Consider the following 18,719-nt stretch of genomic DNA (forward strand, 5'->3'; position numbering starts at 1 on the left):
CGTCAGTAGCGAGGCAGAAAGATGACTAAACGACAAGTTAGACAAAGACGAAAATTACGACATTTTTGTGTCCCTGCTACTATCATACTAACAATCTTCAGTTAAAAGAAAAAAAGAGGAAGCTATAAGTATGCCGATTTATGCTTCGTTTTCAGCTATCTTACCTCTTACTACGCTCACCTTGACTTTCAAGGCTTACGGGGTGTTTCCTAAGCAGAGATATCCATTCTAAACCTAATGTGTGTCACACAGCACGTACGACGCGGCCATACATGCATTGCCTTTGATGCCTTTTCTCAATATTTCCAAGAAACGGAAAAGCAGCGACACGAAAGAATGCCATTAAGATATCGTGCATTTTTTACCCTTACGCTTCGCCTTCGGGAAGCGCACGACCAATAACTAGATTATGCTTTTCGTGTCGACAGCCGCCCACGTGTTGAAACTAAGTGCAAGGGGGCCACCGGCACGCGATCAAATTATGCAAACGCAAAGGGCGTTGCGGATGTAAGACGTTTAGAGGACGCGTTGCGCCACCGTTTGCTGCACTACGCGCGTGCGTTCTGCCTGGCCAAGCGCTAATCAGTGGCTTCCGCTAAAACTTCCTCGTCCCCCGAGTAAGCTACGAGAGCAACGCTTCGAGTCAGGATTCTTCCGCATATGCGAGTATTAAAGTTCAAAGTCGCTTTTCGCAGACCTTCCTCAAGCACTAACCCGCATTGGACATCGCCGGGGGCATAATAGTCGCGTCACCACGCCGGTTGTTATCGGTATAGTGGGCGGGCACCCAAATGCTGACTAACGAGGCCGTTCTCTCACGTGACACTTTTGTGAATGCGATCCCAATACGAAGCACAAAGCTGCGCGGTTCGAGGTTACGTGGGCGCGGCCAGCTGTATGCTCTTGCGCACATCTGCGCGCAATTAAGCAGGCTGGGCTGCGCAGTGAAGAGCAAACTTTTGCTCGCGATGTTGAGCTTGAGTGACAAAACGCTTCTGAGTATATAGAGGCGTCCACGCGGGCGCGGGCACCACCACACAGTTAACCTGCGTGCGTTTTCAATCGAAAAGGAGAGATTGCGCGCGTCTACTACTGCGTCGTTCGCGTTGAAATTGGGCGCAAAAAAAAACGCATTTTTGTTGTTATATACTGCAATGAAAATCTAGGCATGGAAGGACTTCGGTTTGGATTAGTTGGTGTTTACTGCATATCATATTGACCGCAGATTGTCAGGATTGGGGGCTCAATCCCTTCGTCCGTGGTCCTTTGCCAAGATTGGAGTACGGCATGAATTCGAAGGTAGCTGGCCCATGCCGTCGTCCAACTTATTTACGCTGAGATCGTTGATGAAGTGAAGAACTGCTTCTCATCGAGAACGAGGAAAAAGGGTTTATTTACAGAAACTAAGTCAGTCTAACATGACTGCTTGAGAAAAAGAGTAACAGTCCAACATGACTGTATGAGAGAAGTGACTCAGTCTAACATGACTGCTCAAGAGAAGTGTGTCCTCAGCATTCGCACAACCACAGTTTTTATGCACTCGACCCGCCGGTCCTACGACGCGGCGACTGTTCGTTTACACATCACCAACTCGCAGCTGCTCTGAAGATCAGTTTACGTACACAAAGGCAACCGCGCTCTGTACACAGAGGCAACCGCGCGGGGTGCCGTTCCGGGAAACTATCGGCGCCGAACGAGGGTCGCTCGTTGTTCCGTGCTAGGCCGAAGCGTGAAACGCTTCAAAATACGTCGTCCCCACGGCAGCTTGTCCAGGTGTGTCAAATCAGCTCCGCGTTGGGGAACTCTGGAATCATTGTCCACACACCGAACTCGTCCCGTCACAATGTCGAAGGGGCTGGAGGAAGGCGGCGGATTCCAACGCAAAGGCCGCTTCTTTGAACGCCTCCCAGCTGCAGCGACGGAGAGGGAGAGGTGCGCGTCTTGCACCCCTTGTCGTAATCGGGTGGCAAGGTGGCAATCTTGTTGCGCAACTCGCCATTCTTGACAGCGCCTCCATGGGCCGGAAAGTCTCGACTGTCTAGCGCTGACAACCGCTAGGCAGGAAGAGAACGGCTGCTGGTCAGGGGGGGATTGATGTCTTGGCTCGCAGCGACCACTTGTGCATTGATGTCACCGCCCCAAAACATCCAACAAGGATAGGCAACTGCAAAATGAACCCCACAACACGGCTCTGCGCCGAGATGACGTGCATTGGCTCTCACTTTAGACACGCTAGGCTTCAAAAAAAAAAAAAAAAAAACAACAACAACATAAGTGCAGAAACAAAAAAAAATGCTACATTTCACTATGCCAATTTCTGAAGCAAATTCCTGCTGACCAATTCAGCAATCATGGAGGGAATTCTGCTAAATGAGAGGGGATTTTCTTCGCCTAAAGAAAAGCTAACACTAGTAACCCCAAAATTTAGGCGGGACCCTCAAACGCAGAATTCAAATTAGCCTGCTCAAACCATCCGCATTGCTATGCAACTTTCCCTTCTTATATCTAACGGAGAAGTTGTACTCTTGGAGAGTGAGGCTCCATCGGAGCAAGCGGCCGTTTTTGTGTGACATTTGATTGAGCCACGTCAGAGGACAGTGGTCGGTCTCGAAGATGAACTTCGCTCCGTACAAGTAACACGACAACTTCTGGGCGGCCCAAACCAAACAAGCGCATTCCTTCTCTGAAGCGCTGTAGGCTTCCTCTCTTACATTTAGTTTACGGCTGGCGTAGAGGATAGGATGCTCCTCGTTATCGTCGCCGACCTGACTAAGTACCACGCCCATACCTCTGTCGCTTGCGTCGCATTGAACTATGAATTCCTTTGTGTAGTCTGGCGCGCGAAGCACAGGGCGAGAAACCAATAGCGTTTTCAAACTTTGGAAAGCGTTCTCTTTGTCCTTATCCCAGTGTACGTTACTCGGTGCTCCCTTTCGGAGGGCGTCTGTTAGTGGACTTGCCAATTGCAAGTAATTCGGAATGTGCCGTTGATAGCACCCCACAAGTCCCAAAAATGAACGCAGGTCCGTTTTCGGGCGCGGCTGAGAAAATTCTCCAATCGTAGCTATTTTCAGCTCAGCCGGCCGTCTCCTGTCCTGACCTACAACATGGCCCAGATAAGTAACCTGTGAACAACCGAACCTACACTTTTCCGCTTTCATCGTTAAGCCGGCTTCAAACGTACGAAGCCTCGCATTCTTGTCGTAATAGAATTTGGCGTTCTTTTGAGCTAGTGCCATGTTCTTTCCGACTAGTTCTTGGGTTGCGCTTAGCCGCTCCAGTAAATTTAGCACGTATTCAACCACGGTTGGACTCTCCCCTCTTTCCTCCCACATCTCTCTTAACATTCTCAGTGGAGACCGGAGTGTCCTCCCATACACTAGTTCTGCTGGTGAGAACCCTGTCGCCTCATGTGGAACCGTTCGCAAAGCAAACAAAGTTGCCGGCAGACAGTTCTCCCAGTCCTCCTTGTGCTCGTAACAGAGCGCACGCAAAACTCGCTTAAGCACCGAATGCCACCTCTCTACACTGTTTGACTGAGGGTGATAGACAGAACTGTGTATTAACTTTACCCCGCACTTTTGCAAGAATGTGGAAGTCAGTGCGCTCGTGAATACTGACCCTTGATCTGCCTGAATTTCGGCTGGAAACCCAACTCGTGCAAACACTGTCAAAAGCGCGTCTACTACTTCAGTGGAGCTGAGCTCTTTCAAAGGGATTGCTTCTGGAAACTTGGTAGCCGGACACAGCATGGTAAACAAGTACCTGTAGCCTGATTTTGTTTTTGGAAGAGGCCCTACCGTGTCTATTACAAGCCGTCTGAAAGGCTCTGTTATTAAGGGCACTACCTTCACTGGAGCTTTCCAAGTCTCTCCTGGTTTACCAGAACGCTGGCAGGCGTCGCATGATCTTACAAAGTTTTCTACATCTTTGAAACAGCCAGGCCAGTAGTATTCCATAAGCAATCTTTCCTTTGATTTGTTTATGCCTAGGTGGCCGGACCACCCATTTCCATGACAAAGACTCAAAAGGTCCTCCCTATACTTAGTAGGTATGACTAACTGATCTAAAATCCTACCCTTTCGATCTCTGTAATGCCGATACAACAATCCTCCTCTCTCATGTATCGTTACGTTGTGCCTAGCAATGCCTTCTTTAGCTGTGTCACGTAATTTAGCTAAGCTCTCATCATTCTTTTGCTCAGCTGCCAGTGACTCTCTATCCACGCGTAAGAGTTGATCGAAGTTCTTTGAGGCCGGTGATAATAACGACCCTGTCTCGCTTGTGAGCGCGTCTGCTTGCTCTTCCTGCAGGCTAGAACTCTGACACTCTAGTGCTACGCTCTCATTGAGCTGGTCAGCTGGCAGGCTCTCCTCAACTGTTCTTTTGTCCCTCGGGCCTAGCTCGGATTCGGGTATTGAAGTTATGCCCTTTTCTGCTTCCGCTGGAGGAGCTTGAGCATTTTCAGCCGAAAGCGCCGCGATCTTACGAGCTTGGCCTCGGGTCAATGCCTGTACTATGCCCTCTCCCAGTTTGAGCCCTCTGTCACGCAGTAACTGATTCGAACGATTCGAAAAGATGTAGGGATACTGCAGTGACAAAAATTTGGAAACTGCAGCCTCAGTCTCTAGCTCCCCGAATGGTCCACTGATTTTGACTTTGGCCATGGGCAGACACACGCTGTGTTCTTCTACAACCTGTTTTATCCATGCTACTTCTCCGGTGAAGTCATCTACCATCACGTAAGACGGATGGACAATGTCCAGCGTGGCGGCACTGTCCCTTAGCACTCGGCATGGTTTTCCATTAACTTGCAGGTCGTGGAGATATGGACTTAAAAGTTCCATATTCTCATCCTTTTCCTCCACGTAGGAAAAAACTACGCTAGACTTCTCGCAGTTTACAGCTATATGTCCCAGTTTGTGGCATTTGTAACAGCGAATTGGTCTAACAGATTCCAATTTTCTTTTCTGTTCTTTTTGTGCGGTTTCTCCGTTAAGTTTCTCCTCGCTCTTTTCTGCGGGCTTTTCCGCCATGTCTACAGGCTCGGATCGTCTAGTTTGCGCACCCTTTTTGAACGGAAATGGTTTCCGCGGTCCATTTCGACCGTCCCAGTTTCCCTCCTCGGCGTTCAATTTTCTACGGGTTGCGTACTCTTCGGCTAATTCAGCCGCCCTTTCCACAGTGTTTACATTACCTCTGTCTTGCACCCACAGTTTCACAGCTTGGGGGATGGTTTTGTAAAACTGCTCTAGACACATGCATTCAATGATCATGTCTCTGCTGTCGTACGCTTCCGCGCTTTTAAGCCACTCGACTAGGTTGGCCTTTAAGCTATACGCAAACTCCGGATAGCCCTCGCTATCTTTCTTGCCTGTGCTCCTAAACCTTTGCCGAAAAGCTTCGGCTGAAAGGCGGTATTTCTTCAGGAGACTAGCCTTAACTTTCGCATAATCATATGCATCCTGCACACTCAATCTGGCGATTACTTCCGCCGCCTCACACGGCAACATAGACAGCAACCGCTGTGGCCATGTACTCGGACCGAAGTTCATCTTTTCGCAAGTCCTTTCAAAATTGCATAGGAACAAGCCTATGTCGGTCCCGACCTCAAATGGCTTTAATAGCCTGTCCATGCGGTACGATTCTGCCTCACTTGATCGACCCAGAGCGCCTTCACTTCCTTGAGACAACTCCAAACGTCTGTTTTCAAGTTCAAGTTGCATTTTTCTTAACTCGCGATCTTTATCGCGTTCCTCTCTCTCTTGTTTTTCTCTGTCCCGTTCTTCTCTTTCTCTTTCCCGTTTCTCTCTCTTTTTGAGAAGTTCCAATCCCATTTCAATATCTTGCTCACTGGCCTGATTGGAAATTAGCTCCAATAATTCCGATTTGAGCATTTCCTTGCGTACCTCTAGGCCCAGTTCCTCACCAACAATCAACAACTCGTCTCTCAGCAGTGTCCTTAACTCCATGACTGCTGCTTTACTGCCTTGATTCTGCTCTCTAAATCTAGCTAGGAAAACACAACCTAGCTAACACACAACAATCTAGCTTCCCTACTGTTCTAAACAGAACAACCACAAAATGAAGCCTAGAGAGTCAAAGCAAAAACCAAGCACTCACCGTAGATACAGCACCATGTCGCAAAGTCCATCTCACCGCTGTCAGCCAGTTGTCAGGATTGGGGGCTCAATCCCTTCGTCCGTGGTCCTTTGCCAAGATTGGAGTACGGCATGAATTCGAAGGTAGCTGGCCCATGCCGTCGTCCAACTTATTTACGCTGAGATCGTTGATGAAGTGAAGAACTGCTTCTCATCGAGAACGAGGAAAAAGGGTTTATTTACAGAAACTAAGTCAGTCTAACATGACTGCTTGAGAAAAAGAGTAACAGTCCAACATGACTGTATGAGAGAAGTGACTCAGTCTAACATGACTGCTCAAGAGAAGTGTGTCCTCAGCATTCGCACAACCACAGTTTTTATACACTCGACCCGCCGGTCCTACGACGCGGCGACTGTTCGTTTACACATCACCAACTCGCAGCTGCTCTGAAGATCAGTTTACGTACACAAAGGCAACCGCGCTCTGTACACAGAGGCAACCGCGCGGGGTGCCGTTCCGGGAAACTATCGGCGCCGAACGAGGGTCGCTCGTTGTTCCGTGCTAGGCCGAAGCGTGAGACGCTTCAAAATACGTCGTCCCCACGGCAGCTTGTCCAGGTGTGTCAAATCAGCTCCGCGTTGGGGAACTCTGGAATCATTGTCCACACACCGAACTCGTCCCGTCACAATGTCGAAGGGGCTGGAGGAAGGCGGCGGATTCCAACGCAAAGGCCGCTTCTTTGAACGCCTCCCAGCTGCAGCGACGGAGAGGGAGAGGTGCGCGTCTTGCACCCCTTGTCGTAATCGGGTGGCAAGGTGGCAATCTTGTTGCGCAACTCGCCATTCTTGACAAGATAAAGACGGGGACAGCGGAAGAGAACACAAAAACAACACGGGCAGTAAGTTACCGCCCGTGTTGTTTTTGTGTTCTCTTCCGCTGGCCCCGTATTTATTTGCGGTCAATATGATGTGCACTCGGCATAGCTTCTTGTCTCACCAACCTATTCGAAATTTCGAATACGAATGAAATAGTTTCTGCTATTTGATTCATATTCGATTCGAGAGTTCGTATTCTAAGTTTTCGGATGTTCGTTTTTGTTTTTCGTATATTTCAGTTGCGATGCAGAGTGAACAAAGGAAACGAGGACCATACGGAATAATTCCGCTGCATGCGAGACCTGTGGTTGCTGCGCAGAGGTACTAGCTCCAGAGCGGACGCACGGGGCAGATAAATTCCGCTAAATAATTTCCAGTCATTCAGTGAGAATGCCTCTCGTTGTTTGTTTCAATTCATAATTTGGCAAGTCTCGCTATGTTTGCATCTCTTTAAGACACTGCACGTGCTGTAGTTGTCAAACTTCCTTCCTTCAACGAACAGCGGAGCATGGTGACGTGCTGTTTTATCGCTGCATTACTGGCATTCTTGTGGTGGCTAACACAACTGAAAGCAGTTGCTATTAACAAGCTCCTCAGTTGCCTGAACGTCCACTTGCGAACGGTATTACATATATGGTATCTCGAATGAATCTACAATCGCCACGTAATTCAAGAAACAGGATGCGCGCAAAGTTAATTAGAAATGAGAAAATATTCGACATTCGATTAGATATTTGGAGGCCGTTTCTCGTATTCGATTTGGTTCAGGAATTTCACCGCTCGAACACCCCTAGATGTGTTTTATTTTGTATGAACGAACCAGGCAAGTAATGGTGCCAAGTGCTTTAAACTGTTCAACGATGCGCTCCTCACTGTGCTATCTACGTGAGTAATCTGCGACAAAACGAAGCAGCAGTAGGTGAGAAATCTTATTTCGACGTTGTTAGGATAAACTCCGCGGTTCGCTGAAGTGCTCAAGTCCGGCATCTTGAACCGCGCAGCTTGCAGCGCTATTACTGCTGCTTATCTCCGCAACGCGCAAACGCTATAAACAGATGTGTGAACGCCTTCACTAGAAGCTCCTGCTTTCGGGCTATATATAGAGCACGGTAGGACATCCCTTGTCCATATCAGTGAGTTGTTCTGCCTAAGCTAACTGGTTGATTCACAGTACGACGGAAATAGACTGATCTGACACAAAAATTAGCATCGAAACACCCGCAAGTAATAGAACTTATACAAACCGTCGAAGAAGGAACGTCGCTAGAGTTAACACTTCGACAAGGGGACGGTGTTTTGGTCAAGGCAGCAGGGTAGCAGTTGCTGTCCTGACAAAGGCAAGCGCTCTTCTCCAAGCGCCGGGTCAAGCAACACTCCTTGTTCCATCACTTCTAACAAATCCATGCCTTCACCTTGCGGTGTGAACTTCTGTCTTATTTTTAATATCTATGCAATAAAGAATTGAATGTTTCACGAAATAAACTGGTCTCAGACGATTACGGTCTTTCGCTATAGAGACAATAAAGGTAAGGCCGTTCAACATGGCCGCGTGTGCTGTCGGCGAAGAGACACAATACTGAGGCACCCACGAACGTAGTCACGGAACAGTGACAGCTCGCACTCGCAGTGGCGTTCTCGTGCGGCCAAAAAAAAAAAAGAAACTTCATTATTTCCAATTACCCAAAGAAAGACAAAAAAAACAATAGCTTGAAAATTTCTACATCCATTGCGAAGGGCAGTTGAAATTCTGCTCACAAGCAGTTCCCTCATTCTGAATACAGAGGGAATTGTGCCAAACGACTTTAAGAAGATGGACATTGTCCCGAGGGGCAGAATGCCAGCACTTACGTCCGTTCCTATGCTGAGCGGTATAGGAAGCAGGACCAAGGGAGTTGCAGTGGCCAGGACAGGCTTGAGCGCTTTTTTCCAGCTGGGAACTGGTATTTTGTCCTCCATCCTGCAAATAACGAAAAAAAGAAATAAAACCCTGTAAGCGGCCCGCAGTATTCCGACCACAACTACAGACGTCACCACGGTATGCAGCTTTTGGTCGGTGATAATAATATCGTGTTGTCGCATTTCATTTTCATTCCAAAGCAGTGACATGTGTAAATGTTTCACACTTGTGAGATCTCTTATTTTATTTATCTACAGTGCTGCTTGCATTTTTCATTGTTTCTTTCTCAACCATGACATTCGTGCTCCGGGGCATTAAAAAGGAACTGGAAGTTCAAAATCCAGATTTAAAAAAAAACAAGTACAATAGGACGTCACCTAAAGCCACAGACTAGAACAGAATATGAAGAACAGCATTCATCGAGCTCCCCATGTTCGCACAATTCAGCACTTTGAAAGCTACGTCCTCGTTTAAAGATTCGGTCCAAAATCATAAAAACCTTATGCAGAGGCAGGGTAGTCCTTCAATTTGTATTCAAGTTCACGTATCGAAGTATTCAAGTTCGCGTAAGCCAGAACGACGACGCTTATTTGGAAGCTTCTCATGCGGAACAAGGGACGGAAAGACACAAAAGTGAGCATCTAAAATAAAGAAATTATGGAAAGACTGCTGCTGCGGAGTTAAGCTCCACACAGCTGAAGCGGACAGACAATGGCGACCAACAGTTGACTGCAATATTTTAGACCAGAAACAGTGCTACGCTTGGCAAGTTATATACTGTTGGTGTACACCTGCGGGGGCTAAAACAAAGAAAGATAAATAAATGAATAAATAAGTAAATAAATAAGCAAACAAACAAACAAACAAACAAGTTTGACAGTTTCGGCCGAAAGAAGGCGAAGCATTGGTCGCGGCTTGATTGTCATTGCATTGGATGCCGCTCGGTGAAACAATGCTCCGCCCGAAGGGCTAAGCAAAGCCTAATCCTCGTAACCTAGAATTGACCCGAAAGAGATAGTGAGAATGGTGAACGATAGGATCTTAGGCTTAATATTTGCAGTTGCCGATGTGGAACGCATCTCGCTGATGCAAGAATGCACCGAAACACTTGGCAGGTTCGCCCGACGGTCGAAAGGTTGGCAGCGAATTAGCAATGTTTAGCGCTGCGCGCTTGAACTCCTTTGGTCGGTAGCACGGCCGCGCTGGGACGCTGCCGCTGCTCGTGCGCGGGTGCGACATGTTCGTGGCGCCGCCACACGCAGGGCCACTGCTGCTGAGCAGAAGCACAGAGTTTCGTACAATGATCACTAGAGGCAACTGTGGGCGCTATTGTCTACGGGAGTTGCAAGCAGGGCGGTTCAGGAAGCACGGAAGTGATGGTTAGTGCACGGATTTGCTTGAACTTTGTCTCGTTGTGGCTTTGAACCGGTTGGGTGACTGTCCAAACTGATCATTTTCGAGAAAGTGCTGCGTTATAAACATTTCAACAAACGTTATTAAAGTTGTCCGACGCTGGATTCGAACACGGGGCCTACTGAGGGCCAGAAGCCCCATATCGAAACCATTAGGCCACGGACCCATGGACAAGCTGAACCGCTGCTGTTAGCAGTGATAATGCATGTACGAAGAGTCTTATTGCCTTCTATATTTAAAAAGAAACTATATACAGTGAACTCTCACTTGAGTGAACTTCAAGGGACCGAAGGAAATAGTTAACTTAACTGAAAGTTTACTAAACTGAATATTCACTAGACCAACATAAGACATGGTATACAGAGTCAAAAGTTTGAAGTGCAATTGATGGAGCACAAGACATGGCACCCGTAGTTTTAGAAACGTGTAAAATGGAATTTGTACATATCAATGAAAAACACACAACGTGGGTCGTTTGTGCGCACACGCGGAACCGACGAGACTAGAAAAAAAAGAGACGACGACCATGCCACGACTAGCCGGTCGGAAAAAAACACACACGACGTGGTTTGTGGTGTGGCAGATCGCCGCTTTGCTCTGGCGGCGTTGTAAGCGCCAGAGGTGTTATGGTGTTCATGGCCTCCGAGATTACATGCTTGCTCATTTTTGTGCAGGCAATCTCGCAGGCCATGCCTCGTTGCCGTTCGTTTTCCGCGCCGCCGCTTTGCCCCAGGGGCGCTGAAGCGCCAGCGACGTTACATTGCCGCTGGAGCGGCGGTTTGATGAGGGCGGGCATCGGTTGCCCCCTGCAGTGCAGTGCAGTGCCAGCCTTTGTCCTCTGAGCGAGTTCGTTAAACTGAAATATTGACTGTTCCGAAATTTGTTTAAGTGAAACATTTTTGCATGGAATCTATAAGAAAACTGCCGGGCATTTTTAAAAAGTTCGTTATTTTGAAATATTCGATAAACCGACGTTCGTACAACTGAGAGTTTACTGTATTGCTTTGAAGTTTAGGCCAATGGCCGCAGATAAAGCGCAATAAACGAAGCCACTAGGACGTCCGAAGCCACAAGCACGAAGATCAGTCAAATCCATGCGTTCACCCCATCATTCACGTGGTGGCTGAACGATCGCAGCGCCAGTTTCCCTCCAGTCATTACTCTACGCAACTTTATGGCCACAAAGAACAACGTCCAGGCAGCTGCTGGCGACGAGCGCCGCCGGCGGAACGACGCTGGCGGAACGAGCGCCGCCAGTGACACTGTGGGCGTCGCTGTGCAGTAGAGTGACTGCATGCGGCTCCCGCAGCCTGCGGGAGCCGTGTACAATAAGTCTACGCTACACGATCGCGCGGCAGATTAGAGCGACAGGAAGCCGTCGGCGTTAGTGAGCACCGGATGGAACATTAGACGACATTAGCTTGACGCTTGCATTCCAGGCCAGAAGTACCGACAGCAGTTCGGCAGGAACGCTAGAGTACTTATAAGATCTGCGTGCGCACAACCCGCATGCTGGCAGCGGAAGACAAGATGCTGGCCTTACTCCGCCATCAAGACGATTGAGCGTAGCATTGAGGGTGCGTGCATTTTGCCTCATCGTTCCTCTTCTTTTTTTTTTTTTTTTTTTTTAGCCAAACGTACTCAGCGTGTTCGGAGACCCTTTAACTTCACGCGCTGGAGACGCGCAGGCGCCCTCCATAGTCTAACAGTACGACAACGACGGCGCCGAGCTTGTGAGCGCGCGTCGAACTTTCATTGAGTTCCTATGGCTATAAAAATAAAAGCGCTAGATTTACCCTATACGTGCCAGTCCTCGTTTTGTATAATGTGATAGCCCACCTGAAACCCACGAGAAATTCTGTCTTCATATGAGAAAACAGAACAAAACGTTCCCCCGCATTTTTTTTTCTTTAACGTAAATCGTAGAGTGAAGATGTAACGCACAGAAATATCGTTGGAAGCAAACGAAGCAGAGAAAGCGCATGTTCACCAGTGTCAACTGTAGCACTAGTGTCTACGGCGGTTGCAAGCAGGGCGCTCTCTTAAATATGTGATAGCGAAAAGGAGGGATGCTTCCGAGCACGACTTGATGGATGAAAGCACAAAAAACAAAATATGCTCGTGTTTCTCATCTGTCGCCCTGTATCGAGCCATACCTTTGGGCACAAATAATAATAATAATAATAATAATAATAAATAAAAGCTTCCGCAAACACTTGAACCCCACTTGTTCCCACTAAGTAAATAGCCACCCAGACTTCTACGCAAAGCCCACCTAAAGCAGAATGTCCACCGCCACTACGACTGTGCTATGATGGCGTGTAAAACAGTTGAACGCAGCTACGATTTTGGCACCACTCCAGAAACAAAAAAGTGCCCTAAATGAAGGTGTAGCCATGCTTGCCCACCCTCGAGACGTTGAACGGAGCGAGGATCGCACACAGCACCATCTATTATATAATTGGGCCTTCTTTGTGGTGGCCAAGTCCCCATGCAACGGTTGTTATGACATCAGCGAAGAGAGAACGAAGCCGTCCTACCTCGAAGCGAAAACTGGAAGGTGAATCAGAATCTTTCCGTCCTGCTAGGTCCTCTGCTAGGTCCGAATCTACAGTGTGGTGTGGAAACACAGCGATTGTGACAGAGTCTCCTCTTCGTTCTCACGCTGGCATTCGCAGGCGATCAGGGCGAACCAAACGTGCCTTCTAGAAGCGCCGCTGTAGTCACGTGACTGCGCGGAAATCGTCGCTCGCGCTCCTTCTCCTACCTGATCTGCTCCCCTCCACCTCCCGTGAGAGCAACGTGAGATCTAGCGGGAACCTGGCACCATCCGGGCTGCCAGGGACGCCTACTAGCGTTTCAGACCTTCCTCCGTTCAGCAGGAGGACACGCGATCGCCATACGCCCATTTCTCTGTACCTGTTCCATAACGCAGAGGCCTCGCCGAGAACACTGGCAACTGTGTTATCACGGCGTCTTACGTGTGTTTAACGGTGAAACCAGCCGTGGGGTTCGGTCTGAGGATCTAAGGTATCTAGAGCGCCTTGAGGACTATTTTCTTATTTTTCCCTCTTTTATAAGTCAAGCATGCTTTGCGACGAGTGTGCACGTTCGGTCATGTTGGTATGATACACTTAGGAATAGTTAGGCGCCACGATGACGAGGAGTTGATCGGCCCGGTTACAACCGGTGCGCCGACCCTTGATACATTGTCCAAGCAAAGGGAGCCAGTCTTGAAGACAGTATAATGCGCGGTCACGTGGGTCACGTGGTCACGTGGTGGAGGCCTCCACGTCTTGCTGGCTTCACTGGCAGACAGGTAGTCGCTACGGTGCAAAAAGCTTCGCTTCTCAGGTTAGAATATGCTAATTGAATCATTCTCTGCGGGACGTAAGAATTTCCGAAGTTGGCTGTTATCTCAGCTGCGAACTCAGCACATCGCTCCACACTAGTTAGTCTACTAGAAGTATACACACGTTGTGGTCTGGGCCTCAAGATATCTGGAAGACGAGAATTTCAGTGCAGGTAACACAGTGGGAGCGAGGGGGAACACATTATAATAAAAGTGCTCTCGCTCATGTAGCTATAAATAAATGGCGGGAGTTCGCAATGTTAAACGTGGATTTCGAAAGACAACGAAACGGCCGCTACTACAGGGGAATGGGATAGCATAAGCGGAAGAAAACGGGCACAGCGAAAAGGAAAATCAGATAGTGAATTAATTTAAGACCGAATTCCAGCCTGTCAAAAGTTAGGTTCTGAGGGAGTCCTCATCACAACCTTACCATACGCATAGTCATTTATAGGCCTTCTGAGCGTGCAGCTAAATTCGGTAAGATCGAACATATATACTTGGAGCCAGCATCGTGTCATGTTCTGCATCGATGGCGTCTTCCACTGGTATTGCGATGTTTGGTTTTATTATCTGTAGGCTTTCGGCCTTTAGATTTCACGATGTTGCGATATTTTTAAAGCAAACCTACTGCTGCGCCATTAAAATCACAACATCAGGTAATGCAGAAAGAAGAACCGGCCGACCACACACCATAAGACCACAGATCTCGGAACCAGCCTAATGCCTCATCGATGCAAAGCATCACTAAATACAGTGGAAATTGTAGAGAAATGTGAAGAAGGGCTAGGTTGAGCAGGTCAGAAACTGCAGTGTCACATCACACGAAGACATAGAGAGAGACATATTCAACCGCGAGCAACGTAACTGTTGCTCGATGCGCACGCGTTATCAAATTTGCCGCTCAAGACAGAGCTATCAGGACTCCGCGTTCCTAGGAGCTATCCTCGAAGCATTGACCCTCCTCCTGCCTTTTTTATTGCATGCCCGGTGACGTCGAAACCGACAGGCACTTTTAAGGGGAGCCAGTTTTCCCGTATGGTCGCAGTCTACGGAGTTCGATTGAGTACATTCCGTCTCTTGTTATGCAAATGGTGATGAAGGAATGGCAGCAGCGAGCTAAACGGTCAGCGCGATGACGTTCGCAGGGTTCGTGCAAGACATTCGACTCAAAATCCAAGGATTTCAAGGATGCCGAAGGGCCAAATTCAAGGAGGGTAAACAAACCTCATTCGTACGCATAGACTGAAAAAAAGTTCTTAGCCGTAATTTCTTGCGGTCAAGCACCTGTTGAGTCGGACGCGCGCATCAAGATCGTCAGGTTGCGTTTATAAGTTGACTTTCCTATTGTGATTACGGCAATCACCTTCTGGCATGGTGGTTACTAGTGTTCGACTTCAGCCAAATGTACTTGTGTTAATGACAAATGGTTGAAACGTTCCGCCAAGCATTTCTGTTGCCTAAGGCTCAAGATTGGAGCCATGGCGGCTGCAGCGTGAGCCATCTAGCAGAAAAACAAAACGGTGGCAAAGTTCCGCTGCTTGATCTGGCTTTGTCTAGCTCCACACTGGCAACGGTGATTGAAATAACCCTGTTTCCCCCAATGTAGAATAGCCAACCGGGCTCCGTCCTCGCTAACCTGCCTGCCTTTCTTTTACAATTATCTCTCTCTTTCTCTCTTAACTCTCTCTAAATAGCACTGTCGTTAATGGCTGTGGACACGCCTCATTGCAATCGTTTACCGGCAGTTTCAAACTAAAATATTGTTGCATTCCTTAAATCCGAACTGCCGGGACCGATGAAACTGGTGGAATTATCCAGCGGGTCAAAATCAACAAAAGAAAGAAAAGTCAGCATGGCACACCGCTGATACAGTAGGTAGTATTTTCCCCATTACAAACACGTCCACGTATCAAATGCGCACCCACTGTCTGTGGGTTCAAAGTAGAAACCACACGAAAAAATGACAACATAACTCCTAAACAAAGTATAAAACGAAGGAACACCCGTTCGTTTTAGCAAGAAAAACGTAGCATGTCTCCGATTGTGGCATAAGTGAAAATCCCACATTGAAGTTTACCTTAGGCAGACGCACACTGGAGCCAAGGAAGGAATGCCTTTTATTCCAGAGCGCGCGCGCTTTTATAGCTTTCGCCAAAACGCTGGCGGCGTTTCCGAGACGCTAGCGGCGCTTCTGGGACGCTGTTGGTGCGATGAATCTACACTCCCTCACCCCCCCCCCCCCCACACACACACACTTTTTTTTTAAATTGTAACCCCAACGCTCGGGTTGCCTACGTTCTCTTGTGCTTCTCCGAAGAGGTTGAGTCTGCCTGGGTGATTCTGCGTTGTCCATGTCTGATTGGCCGAGGTCGGGGGATAGGGATGGAGTCGCTTCAGGTGTATAGCAAGCAGGGGCTCTATTCTGGACACGCATGGCGGCTGCACGGCCGCCATTATCCGCCATGTTTACTCTCTGATTGGCTGTCGAGAGGTCACGTGTTTTGAAATTTGTGCCGGGAAGCGGAAGTATTGCAAAATGCAATTTTGCGTTTTCATCAAGATGACGAAACGTGACGTGGAGATGCAAATTTTATGGACTAATACATTTTTGTGGTCCTTGGCAGATATATTGTGATGTTAGCGCTTCAAAAAGAATGTGAGCGGTAGCGTGCAAAAGCCAGTGCAATGCATCTACAATTGCGCGAATATGTGGTGGCGATCCAAGATATGCGCCATGCCAGCTCGCTGATTGGCTGAAGGAATATCTCGTGGGGAGCGTCACAGGAAGGGCTGTTTCGGAAACGTCATTTTGACGATGCGTGACGTTGCGCTGGGCCGCCATTGCTGAGATTTTCCGCCATAATTTTTGCTCCGACGAGCCGCGCGAATTATGCTAATGAGCAGCCATATGCAATGGCAGCCGAGAGGAATGCGTATCGCCACATTTTCCCCGTCGTTTGGCGCCACGAAAATCTTTTGCTCATAACGCGTGCTCATAGTATTTGCATGGCTCTCAGGTAGTGTTGGCATTTGTGTTTGGGGCCATCATTCTTTAAAAGAACGCGTTTATACAAAATAATATTGGTTGAACATAGTAAACTTTCGGCAATGTTGTCCACTTTTCACTGCTGCATTCGTATTGTAATCAAGATTAATGCCTTTTCGCACAATGAAACGTTATGACAACGGCCTCTTTCTAATTTATAAAAAGATATGTACGCAAGGCGGCGCCTTGAAGTTTCCTCCCGCGGTGCGAGCAACCAGCGAAATGAACAAGAGATGGCAGCGCCGGCGCTTGCGTCGCGCTAGTGGTTATCTCTGGCGCCCGCAACAAGTTCGATTCAAATAGGTCGCGAAGCTTCGGGCGAAAAGCGCTTCAGTACAGATTGTCACCGACATCAGCATGGGGGGTTATGGGAGCAGCGATTGAAGCGCGACTATGTTTGGAGGGAACAAACATTGGGAAAGAAAAACGCGTTTTTTAATTCAAGGGAGACACAGTTAGATTCATTAAACGAAAATAATATTCCTAGTCAATTTTATATATTCGTGAGGAGTTAAGAAAATACAAGTTTACCTAATTTTATTATTATTAATAAATGCATTTCTTTTCAGCGCCCATCGTTAGAGGGAGCGTGGACGCCACTATCCCTCGCAATGCAATGCACGTCTTGAAATGGACAGAGAAGCGCACTCGTAAAGTTCACCTGTTGAAATGCGCCCCCCTCACAGTTTGTGCTTTCTTGCTTGTCGAAGTTTGTCTGAAGTTGGTGACGCGGGTAGCTTCATCGCTTCTTAATCTGTTCAGTCAAAAGTAGTGAGGTACGACCGTCAGACAATTGTGTAGTTGTTTTCGTGCGACTGCGCTGGCCGACGGGCTTGGCATCCGACAGATCAGCGCTCTACACCTAAAGTTTTCGTCGGCCTCCAAAGAAAGTATGTTCTGTGCACGGATGCGAATCCGTCAACCGTACGGCTGGCCTTTTCCTGCATCGCTTTCCACGCTGAAAGCTCGAAACGCCCACCAAGTCGAATGGCGGGGCACCTGAATATATAGCTCCAAAGGCAGGACAACAAAACAAATTTCGCGCCTATGAAAACACAATGACGTCACTTCTGCTTTTAACGGACATGGCGTCACATTATTTTTTCTTCCGCCGGAAGTGTTCCCACCACATACAGATGGCGCTAAGCCCCATGAACCGCCGATGAACGGCCATGTTTTGAACGTATGGGCTCCTATGGAAGCTTCGCTACCAGGTACATTTACCTTGCCCGCAACGCTATCGGTGATATTCGACCGTTTCTCAGCCAGCCGAGTCGGGCTGAGTCACTTGCGTTTCACGAAATAGCGATAACGTGGCCTAGAACGTGCGCGCATCACCACTGGTAGGTTGGCTGGCTAAACGCCGCAACATACCTAGACAACCAGACTAACCTGGACTTGCAATCAAGATTAACCAAGGCTAACCATGCTATGCCTTAGCTTTCGCCACGTATATCCTGGCATAGCCGAGCTAAGCCACTGCCAATTTTATTATCTTGGCCTTCGTCAAGGACGCGCTGCTCCTAGGACGGCTGTGAACGCGCGTCCCCCCTCCTCTTCCTATTCCCCATTATAAACCTTCGAGTCATCCCTCAATAAGTACATACTGTCATCATCATCATTCCAGAGCGCGCACGCTTATATAGCTTTTGCCGAAACGCTGAGGGCGCTTCTGAGACGCTGTTGGTGCGACGACACCACAACTTTCACAGAAGGGAAACTTATACTTAATGTCCATCCTCACCGCTCTAAGGCAGCACTTTAATGCTGTCTACGAAGAGCCACTACCTGTCGCCCTCCGTGCGGTTAATAGAGCATGTGATACTACTGCATTTCTCAAACGGCTCCGCATGAATTGCAAACGGCATGGCGGCCCATGCCTAGACTATCCGCTTCGCTACTTTGTCCTGTGATGCATGCCATTCTCCGGAAAGCCAAGAACACATGACGTGACTTGTTGCCGCCAGCTTAACACGCAAAATAACTTGCGGTTTGAATGCGATTTCCTGACCACACTCAGAGCGGCGCATC

General features: G+C 48.3%; 1 protein-coding gene across 3 annotated transcripts in view; it reads right to left on the reverse strand.

Moving 5' to 3' along the window:
* LOC135897381 (Na(+)/dicarboxylate cotransporter 3-like) overlaps window positions 1-18,719 on the reverse strand; it is a 131,018-nt gene that overhangs the window by 43,905 nt on the left and 68,394 nt on the right. For 2 of the 3 annotated variants that reach the window (XM_065425991.2, XM_065425989.2), the window contains exon 2: window positions 8,826-8,934. In XM_065425991.2, coding sequence (XP_065282063.2) covers window positions 8,826-8,933 — 108 coding nt within the window. In that variant the 5' untranslated portion in view covers window position 8,934. Of the gene's footprint in view, window positions 1-8,825; window positions 8,935-12,827; window positions 12,977-18,719 lie in introns of those variants that run through there. The other variant, XM_070533970.1, reaches the window with a different exon arrangement.

Source organism: Dermacentor albipictus, chromosome 2 (genome assembly GCF_038994185.2).
Source record: "Dermacentor albipictus isolate Rhodes 1998 colony chromosome 2, USDA_Dalb.pri_finalv2, whole genome shotgun sequence".
Lineage (NCBI taxonomy): Eukaryota > Metazoa > Arthropoda > Arachnida > Ixodida > Ixodidae > Dermacentor > Dermacentor albipictus.